Source organism: Apium graveolens, chromosome 6, assembly GCF_009905375.1.
Source record: "Apium graveolens cultivar Ventura chromosome 6, ASM990537v1, whole genome shotgun sequence".
NCBI classification, from domain to species: domain Eukaryota; kingdom Viridiplantae; phylum Streptophyta; class Magnoliopsida; order Apiales; family Apiaceae; genus Apium; species Apium graveolens.
In genome coordinates this window covers 97,209,414-97,220,357 of record NC_133652.1, presented here as the reverse complement: position 1 = coordinate 97,220,357, position 10,944 = coordinate 97,209,414, and the positions used below count along the sequence as shown (strand labels likewise).

The window sequence follows — 10,944 nt, the reverse complement described above, 5'->3', positions numbered from 1 at the left end:
CTGGTTCATAAAAGTTGATGGTTATAATATGAGCAGTAATTTGTGGAAGAGTATTAGCGTAGATAGCGCCGTCACATTTTCTAGCTACAAATTATTAAGTGATTCTGTGGTGATAAATAGTGATGTTCTTTGGTTAGGTGAAACATGAGATTATAAGAAGATGATTGTGTGTTTCAACTTGGAAAATGCGATTTTACGAGAAATTTCTCTACCACAATATCCTCCCTACAAGTTTGGTTTTTGTTTAATTCACCTGGTTTGCAAAGAACTTTATCTCTTCTACGATTGTGATTCATGTTTTCTGGACACATGGGTAAGACAAAAAGGTCTTATTGATGGAGCTTGGACGAAGAAGGGACCAATGGTTTCCGGTCGGGTTTAGGAATAGGGGTAAAATGGTACTTGAAAAGCTGAAGAAGCCTGGATTTGTCTCATTTGACATTGACAAGCAGCAGAAGCAGAAGCGTTTCTTTGATGATTCATGTGATTTATGGTCTCCCGGCTATGCTCAATTCATAGAGACTTTGATTTTGCTCAATGGCAAGTAAATTCCAGGAACAAGAAGCCAGCAGAAAGATTTTGTTAATAATTCTTATAACTTATGGCTCTCTTCTGTCTATTTAAGCAATGAGTACTAGTTTAATGTTCTATTGATCAACGTATGATATTCAGATGTAAACACTTTGAGTGTTATTGTCTGTGCACTGTGACTCCTAATGCATACATTCATCTACTAACTTGATCTTCAACATATTGACGCCAATAAAGACCTGAAATTTTAAATATCAATCTCTTCATATGGCCAAATCTCAATATCTACAAAGCACATTATAAACCAGTAAGCAGCTAGAAGCAGCATGAGCTTGCAACACAAAAGCACATTATAAACCAGTAAGCAGCTAGAAGCAGCATGAGCTTGCAACACAAAATCATAATGGTTTTCAACAATAAAAGGAAAACACACTTGTGCAAAACTAGAATCCAACTGTCAAATAAATCTGTAGCAACTTTTGATAAACTCAAGTCTTAAATTGAAAGTAACATCCTAGGTACTTGAAAATTTAGTTCCAAATGGAATAACAAAAGTAACAAACCCCAACTTCTAACAAAAATATCCTCTAGGCCACAAGCGTACTGGCGGTGGTTGATTCACTGCAAGCAGATAAACATGCAAGTGAGTTAACTTTATAAATAATTATACCAAAATCACGAATGTGTGAAACTAAAAGGGATAAACTACAATATCAAGAGTGTGTGTGTATGGAGCTGGTCCACATCCAGCAATTGTTGGCAAACCATCTATCGGCAAAAAAAAATTCTGCCAGAGAGCGGTAGAAAGAACCAGCTACAAGATAACAACAAAAATCTAGACACGGATGACCAGCAATCTCCCTATAAGCTCAGTACGCTTCCCCAGTAACAGCTTTCAAGAGTATCACAATTACTAATTATAAGCTTCTGCCAACAACAAAACAGGGCATAACTTGCTAGTTTTCCTGAACAACGGGCATAATCTAGCTATTTTCCTAATAAACAAAACCTTAAAAACAGGTTGCCACGAAACATCCCTTAACTAGGTTCATACCACATAACATAGAGTTAATTAAAAAACCCAGGACCCCTTCACTTATTTATTCACCATAAAAAAGCAGAGCAGGACTTTTTGCCCTAGGTTTCACATAGGATATCACAAGCAATAAATAAATATACTCAAGTTGTGTAAAAGCTAATAGAATTAGAGAGAAAAAACATTTAACAGTTGTTCTGAAAACATGTAGAGATGAACAATCAGGAAATAATCAATTGAACATATGTTCTTTTTAAAACAATCCAAAGCAAAGCTTTCTGACATTTTAATTTTTTCGCCAACTTAATATTTCAAGAAATATTATAAAAATGAAGAATGCATTAGAGAACTTACTATCGCCAGACAGGAGGAAGCTTCTTGGTCTTCTTGTAGTAGCGAGCAAGTCGGTGGATCCTGCTCTCAACGAGAATCAACCTAAACTTGGAGTCTTTGTCCTTTCTGTTTCTCTCCAAATGCTTCCTGATTGCAACTGCCTTTTTGATGAGGTGATAAAGGTCCTCAGGAATTTCAGGAGCAAGCCCTAGCATTCACCAGAAACAGAGGAAAATAATCAACAACAACAATCAAATATATGGGACAGCATAGAACAAAAAGAAAAATAATTTGGAAGTACCATGGGCTTTGAGGATACGCAAAATCTTGCTTCCAGTTACACTCTTCACTTGAGCAATTCCATGAGAATCACGGAGAATAACACCAATTTGTGAAGGTGTAAGACCCTTCTTTGCAAACTTGCATATATTATCATCAACCTGAATAGATAGGAGACAAATTTCAAATGAATGCATTACCATTTTAAAATAGCACAGAAATTATCAATTCAAATTTTTTTTCCATTCTTCAAAACTATAAGTTTCAGGTAAGGGAGAAAGAATTCATGTAACACTTTTTCTTACTTAAAAGACAAGATTAAGAACGAACCGATTTCAAATAAAGTTGCAAGTTACTGGTAAAAAATAAACACATCACTTCGCTCAAGATACAATATTCTGCTAGCCACACATATGATAGCACAATTCACAAATTAATACCATGGGATTGGTTTTAAAACATAACAGATTGTAGGTAAGAATATTTCAATTCAACTATCTTTACATTCCCTGTCTAACCTCAATTATACCAAACCAAAATAACTCAAATGACTCTCTTTTTTTTCGTGGTAACCGTGAGCTACATTGTTAAGAATAGGATCAATTTGCTTCTTCAATATACATTTCTAGATGAATACAACCAAATGTTTGAATTAATCTTAGGTTTTAAGTTTTAACTAACTATATATCCGTCATCCAAACTTCAAAGGATCCATACCCCAAAAAAATTCTAAACTTTAATCTTAGAAATTTAATTGATTTACAGGACAGTAAAACATAGACTAAAACCTTGTTATTAACATTAAGGATATAGAACAATGTGATAAAGCATTTGGAAGCAAAAATAATAAGCACGATGATATACAATTCTAGACATATATAAAACAAAGACATGAGCAATTGAGGGGGAAAAATACATACATCCTGAGGAGAGATCTTTAACCAGCTGGGTGGAGTCCTCTTGTATGGCAAAGCTGATGCTGACATACCCTTACTGTGATAACACAGATCAAATGTTACAATCTTAACCGTTCAATTCTTATCATACCTATATAGGGAGAGAGATAGCGAGAGGGAGAGATAGAGGGAGAGCGAGGGGGGGAGAAGGGAAGAGAGGGAGAGAGAGGGGGAGAGAGAGGGGGCGAGAGAGAGAGAGTGAGAGAGAGAGTACCCTCGACTGTGCATACGACCCATGGTGGCGGCGCTGGAAAGACTGAACCGCTGAAGCTCTCAAAGTGGTGCTACTTCTTCAATGGAAGATGGCAGGGGAGACTAGGGTTTCATGTATATGTATGTGCGCATTACATGTATCCACTCCACACTTTCAATGCTTACAGCCCAATCCTCACCATGTGGGCCTTCCCTTTTGGATCTTGGGCTTCACTTCACACACTCGGGGTCCATTAGAAACTTGTTGAAATTGGCTTAAAATAAATTCGAGACTCTTTCTGGTCCCCCTAAGATTTATAAACATAGTAGTTTTGTTATTCACACATGTAAAGGTTGATGTACCACCAGCCTTTCATTTATACTTCGTCCAAGAACTCAAAAGTTGAAAGTGACAAGATAAAATTATTAGATATTCCAAGGATTGAATCGACTCATGTTTGACGTCCACTTATTTTATACACATGATTGAACACTGGTCAATCATGCCTAATTACCACATCCACAAGCATGTTGTGGTAATGAAATGTAACTCACTGTTAATTAAGCATTTGGTTTAAAGTTCAAATCAATCTTTTCAGAAAATGGAGAATATGATTCAGGTAAGTTTAGTAACTGCCATGTAAACTGAAGTTTACTGATAGGGTATAAAAGGCTCGGTTAGGATTCAACCTGGATCTAAAGGATACCAGGCTCGATCGATGGACCGAGACCCCCTCTCCCAGAGTAACCAAATGGAGAGACCATGTAACGCCCCCAAATCCGGGGTCAGGGGATTTGGTCGTCACGATAAAATCTCAATCTAAATCAACCTGTTTAATCAATAAACAAATGCCAGCGGAAGATATTTATCATAAATGACCCCAAACTAATCCAAGATCTTTTAAGGTTACAGTTCTAGAAACAAGATATCCAAATTCCACAAATAAATTTTTCTCACTTTCTTTTAAAACTCTTTTCAATAAATTCCAACTCAAAACTAAACCCACTAGTATAACTTCGAAATGAAATATACTAGGCCCAAATAAAATATACAACTATATATAATATAATATAAACAACTTTACACAATAAAACTTACACTAGTCCGCAAACCCTGGACCAACCACCTTCGAAAAGCTTCTTCTTTGCTTCCTCGAATTATGCAGCTAAACAACGCAAGCTAATCCTCACTGGAGGTTAAATTTAAAAACAGGCAAGTATGAGCGGAAGAAATGCTCAGCAAGATCATTATAGCATATATAAGGTCTTTTGATATAAAACCAATATCTGCATTAGAGCAGAACATTTAAAATCATAATTGCTGAATTATAAACTCTTTTTGATATTTTCAAGCGAAAGGCTTCAGCAATACTTTGAATCTTGACGAGGATCAAACTCGTAAAACAGTGTTTACGGAAATATCGTAAACCACAATAACATGAAACAATGATTATGGATTGAATCATAAACTTTACTCAAAACCAAACTCTTGAGATTAATACTTATTTTGTTGTCATATCAAATTAGATATCAATACGAACTTTGATGCTAACAACATTCCATACTGAAGTCAACCCCAATCATCTGTACTAATACCACATTTGATATTTAACAACAACATAAGTATCAGCATAAATCAGAATCTGAATCAAAACTGCATTTCACCGTTAATCCAAAACAGAAACAGTTGATAAATCATTTATTCTATGAATATCAAAACAATATCATAATTTAGATTGGAATCCTCGAACGACGGTGTGTTGCCGCCGGTGATCAGCCGCGGAGCAACACCGGTATGCCGAAGCATATCTAACTAAACAAAGGGGCACCCAAGGCACATATCGGCCTAGCAAGGTGTTATATCCTGTATAACACATAGCTCACACTGGACCGCCGCCACGGCCTCTTACGCAACCATCCAATCTTAAAAACATTTTATTGAGAGGGGTCATAATACTCGACACCCTTAAAAACTTTTATTCCCTCATTTACTTGGGCAGAAAAACCAAAACAACGTCATCTTTCTCAAAATCCAAAACATTTGTAAATCCAATAAGTTGATAAGTAAAATCACTTAGCTATTCTGAACATAGAATAGCAGAAGAATATTTGCATGATAATTCAGCGATATGTAAAACATTTATCGATTCTAAACTGAGAATAGAAAAAGCAACACTTGCATGATAAGATTTAAAATAAATATCACTTGAACAATAAGTGATGATAGGGATACTTGCATAATATGAATCGAATTAAACGTCACTTGAATGATAAGTGAGGTTAGGGTACTTGCCTTTGGGTTTTAGTAGTTAGTCACACTCGCAAAGACGCATCTATTCGGACATTCTGTCTCAAGACATCTCCGTCCTGCTTTTCAACACCTTACTAATATGCTGCTCCTGCGATTGCTAGAAGCCAGATATCCACTTCCATTCCATCTCACTCTTTATCCAACATCTTGTCTTGATCAACTCGAATGATCCGCATCTATAATTAAAATATAGAACTTTAATTGTCTAATCGATAACCACTCGACGAACTACGCGTCAAAAGCCTAATGTCTACCCATACGATAGCCCACACATAAACGAAACAGTCAAACACAAGACTCTTGACCCACATACGCACATAATTCACATAGCACGTAAGCACATAACTCATGTATCACATAATTTATAACACACATCCCTCGATTCGTCAAAAGGTTCGACTCGGTATGTTTAAAACTGAAATCAGGTCAAAAATATGATTTATCGATGAATTAACGACTCAGAATCATTCGTAAAGCAAGTGACCTTTCGAAACAAAAGGATTTGGGTCTTGAAAGTATTTTTATGGAAAGCAGAATATTTTTCTGAGTCTATATGCGTTCGTTTCATATTAAACGGACGAACGGTTGATTTTCTACGAATAAAATACGAATAATTCAATTAATAATAGTATTAATTGAATATTTAATACTCTATAGATATTTTTAAAAGCCCAAAATAATTATTAGGAATTATTTGGCTTAATTATAAATAATTATATTTTATTTAACCATTTATAAATAAAATTAATTGATTAAATGAATTAATCAATCAATCAAATCCATAAATAATTAACTAAAATAAATTATAAATAATTAAATCAAATTTGAATTTTTTTGAAAATAATAAAAGAAAATAATTTTTGGAATTAAAATAATTCAGTTAACTATTTAAAATAATTAACTAAATTAATTTTTGAATTTAAAAACAATTTTTGGAATTTCAAATGAATTTTGAATTATTTTCTGAAAATAATTCCCAGAAACATGTTTTGGAAAGGGGTCATCTTCTTTGATGGATCAAACAGGATATTGAAGGAGGAAGATGACCGGAAAACTTTGAAGAACTCGCCGGAATCCGGCAACCTTCAACCAAATCCGGCAATCCCCGTTTTGGTCAAAAACGAGTGCTAATACCACGGTTTTTAATCGTCTTCAATCTACAATTCAACCAGCAGCAACAATAACACAAAAATCATCTCCTATCATCCCTGTACCTCCGAATCAGACCACCATCACCATTAAAACCGACATGGAGCTCAAGAACTCCGGCGAAATCGCGAAACAAGCCAAAACTCCACCAAATCTTGCAATTTATATATCAAAACAAAGCTAAAATCATGTATAATCTATTCCTATCATCATAATCAACAACCAATTAACGTATAACCCAAAATATTGAAAAATACAAACTAACAAAACCAAAAACTCGACTATAGCCCTCCGGCAATAGAACGAACACAAAAATGGTATGAATCGACTCTAAATAACATGTTAAAGCTAATCCTAACATCAAAAACAACCAAAAACTCCTGAAAATCAAGAACCCAATTCGTACTAAAATGATGAACTACGTTTTTTGAGCATTACTCCACCTGAGTTGATGATTCTGGTATCAAAATAACGGGCTCGAAGAGAGCTTCGATTCGACTACTAGATCGTCAAAAACGGAGCAACGGATCTCCAGATATCGCAAGATTAAGATCAAGAATGGATTGAAACCTCCAAGAACAAGTTCTTGATTTTTGTTTTTAATAAAAATAAAAATGAAATAAAAGAATAAATGGCTATTTATATTTTCTGAAAAATAAATACCCCAAAATCAATTTAGGGTGTTTTTATTCCCTAATTAAAATAATTAAGCCAAAAAATAATAATTATGGGTAATAATTTTAAAAGCGATAAAATACAAAATTTATATCAAAATTCCCCAAAAATTGCGAATGATTCAAAAATACAAAAATACGGGGTATTTGAAATACGATTGATTTTATAAAAATAAAAACACAAATTTTTGTAGGGTTTGACGTCCCGGTGGGGTCCTGGTTCATTAATTTTTAAAACACAGAGACGATTCCTAAATTAACAGAAAACCCCGAATACCCATAAAATACAACCAGACTCACATAAAACGAGTAACGTAAGTAACCACGCGTATAATTTGCGGATCGATTCATATAAATATATTTTAAACACGTAACACGTATCCTATTGGATCATATAGGATTCAAAAATAGGTTACTTAGCCACTAAGTAATTATTAATACGATACAATTTAATATCAGATTTGGATAATTCTCAAAACTGGGCTTCTTATAAAATACCTTATACGAAAATAATGTAAAAATATCCCGTCTCTCGAGAATACGGGTTTTATTGATTACCGAAATAAATATCGTATCGAAAATTTTGCGTCGGCCGCACACGGGTCAAACCGTAATCCGGATTGAAAAAGTCAAAACACGGAAAATGTCCGGAATTACCAGATTAGATTAGGAAGGAGTTTTTGGAAGAGTTTCGGGTTATAAAAACGCAAAAACGGTTGAAGTCGGACGATTCCCGACTTTATAAAATAATTTTGGTAATTATTCAGAAAATAATTAATAATTCATAAATCAATATAAAATCATATAACAGTCCAAAAATTACCAGAAAAATATCACAATTATCTATATTTTATTCTGAACATATAAAAATTCAAATATTCAAATAATGTCACATATAAACACCCAAACATCAATTCCATTTATCAGATAATTCACCAAAATTCACATAAAATCACATAAACAATTCTAGATAATTATAATAATAAGATTTGAAAATATGGGATATTACAGACCAGGCCCGGGCCCATCCCATGACCCGGATCAGGATCCAACCCGGACCTGATGCCTACCCGAATCTGGATCAGGGCTCAGACCACCATGAGGGGGGTCCCAGAAAATACATGTACATCCCACAACCCGCCAAGCAAGGGTACGTGGGCACGTGACTATGACAGCTATCAACAACCAACACACCAGACAAGTGCGGCGCGTGTCAGAAGGCCGTTAGGACACTCTGGAGGTGGTCCTCCACTGGGCACGTGTAAGCGATCCACCCAAACCAGGCGTCCTCCGCTCCCAAGATCCAACGGCCCAGATTTAGAGGTAACTACCCCTAAACCCTACCTTGGGGCTATATATACCCCCAAGGCTGAAGGGCTTAGGGGTGGAAAAATATTCACTCTTGCACACTCACACTCTCTCATATATTCATACACACACAGCAACCTTTCCATTACCTACATACATCTTCATCTTCTCCAAAGCCCTGTTTTTATTCTTACATCGAAGGCGTCGTGGGAGCCAAACCCCCCTTCCGGTGTTGTTTTGCAGGCATCCAACCAGCAGCTACACCTCATCCACACCCAGAAGGTCCAGGAACGGCGTCGGACGGAGCCGCCCGCTCACCGGAGTTATCATTTGGCGCTAGAAGGAGGGGGCGCCATCCTTGGGTCTCGGTGCCCCTGGATTCATCTTTATCAGCAAACTCTTGAGAGAGTCCACTTTTAAACTTGTAAGAACACAAGCAACCAAACCCTTTCTTGAATATGAATGTTCATTTTAGCGATGTTTGTGTGAGCTCGTTACTTTAGGTCACGTTTGTGTGAGCCCACTCTTGTTTGTTAAGTTTTGGTTGTTTAGGGTTTGATAATCTTGATAGTCTTGAAGCCTGGGGTTTGATAGTCTTGGTAATTTTAAAACCCAGAACTGTTTTAGCTTGCATATTTTCTTTTGTGTTCAAGAGCCTGCTGTTCTTGTTTAGTATTATTGTTAGCAAAACCCAGAAAGTTTGCTTGTTGTTATTTTGGATATTTTTTGTAATCTTCAAAAAAGCAACCTCAGATCCACATTTGTAGCCTCAAATCTTGGTCAGTTGTTTGTACAATTGTGGTAATGGCAAGAGCAGGAAAACGAACAGCTGGTAGGCCCTCCGCCAGTACCCATATTCAGGATCAAGACCCCTCTCAAGTCCAAGAACCTGGAGGAGACAAGGAGACCTTCCAGGAGCAACCACTGACGCAGCATACCCCGGTCAGGGATGCTAGAAATGTCATAGAGCTCAATCAGTACAAGTACACCAACGTTCCAGTTGCAGAGGAGCATATGGCTAACTTAACAAGCCATGAACTTGCTGAAGCAATCAGGCTCTACAGAGATGAACAAGCCCGGGCTCAGATGGAATTTGAACAAGATGATGAGCAAGAAGAGTCCGGGGACTCTCAGTAATCCAGAAGATCTGTCTTCGACCGAATCGGAACTAAGGCACAAAAAAATCAAAAAGAGCCTAGTAAGAAGGAGACAGAAGCAACCAGAAAGAAAAAGTTAGAAGAAATCTGAGAACAGATAAGAAAGGAAGAAGAGGCAAAGCTAGAGCAAAAAATTCAGAAAAAAATGCAGTTGGAGGAGGAGAGGCTCCTAGCTAAAACAAGAGGCAAAAGAACTCGGAGGGACCCTACCCCCGAACTCATTTCTGATGATGAAGAGGAAGGCCAGAAAGATCTTAAAGACATGATTTATGAGCTCCAGAGAAAAATGAAGAAAGATTCCGGGTTAGAAGTTGGGGAGACCCTCACGCCCTTCAGCCACTCCCTAGAAGCCATCCCTCGACAGAAAAATCTCAAACACTACAACATCGACTCTTTCGATGGATTGGGGGATCCGGAAAAGCACCTCAACTACTTCGAACAAATAGCTCAGATATATTATTACAATGACTTGACGAAATCCAGATTCTTCGCCTTGACCCTCAAAGGGGGGCTCAAAGATGGTTCAGCGGGATCCCATCAAGAAGCATTCACTCCTGGAAAGAATTCAGAGGAGCCTTCCTTAGAAGATTCAGAGCCAATAAAACACATGAAATGCACATGTGCCACCTGGAGACAATCCGCCAATATGATAACGAGGCACTCTCAACCTATATGCGGAGGTTCCAGGAAGCCATCAACAAAGTTTCGAACCTCGATGAAAGGGAGGCTCTAAGCATATTTCGAAGGAACCTAGATCCAGAACACAATGAAAGGTATATTGTGGAGTTGATAAACAAAGAGCCCCAAAGCCTGGCTGCTGCTTATTCTATGGCAGCCCGGTTCATAAAAGAAACAGATGTTCTTCAGGCGATGAGAATGACTCGGAATGGAGGAAACAGGAATAAATCTTCTGATGACCGACCGAAAGGGGGTTACCATCAGGAGAAAAAGTTCAAATAAAGCAACCAAACCCAGCAAACAAATGTTGTACAAAACACCCCAATATTCCAAAGATTGG

General features: G+C 36.9%; 1 protein-coding gene across 1 annotated transcript; it reads right to left on the bottom strand.

The window, feature by feature from the left end:
• Positions 1–964: 964 nt before the first annotated feature.
• LOC141668154 (small ribosomal subunit protein uS15) lies at positions 965–3,508 on the bottom strand. The gene is made up of 5 exons (XM_074474863.1): positions 3,350–3,508; positions 3,100–3,172; positions 2,202–2,340; positions 1,922–2,108; positions 965–1,152 (listed from the first exon to the last, which is right to left on the bottom strand). Exons 1-5 carry the CDS (start codon positions 3,370–3,372, stop codon positions 1,119–1,121), a joined length of 456 nt encoding a protein of 151 aa, XP_074330964.1. The 5' UTR covers positions 3,373–3,508; the 3' UTR covers positions 965–1,118.
• Between the last annotated feature and the right edge of the window lie 7,436 nt (positions 3,509–10,944).

Bases quoted from the DNA above. Each gene is read 5' to 3' on its own strand.
- LOC141668154 (XM_074474863.1), bottom strand. From the start codon at position 3,372: ATGGGTCGTATGCACAGTCGAGG. The intron at 3,173-3,349 runs GTACTCTCTCTC...GTGTTATCACAG, and splicing joins GGTCGTATGCACAGTCGAGG to TAAGGGTATGTCAGCATCAG. The intron at 2,109-2,201 runs GTACTTCCAAAT...GGTGAATGCTAG, and splicing joins GCGTATCCTCAAAGCCCATG to GGCTTGCTCCTGAAATTCCT.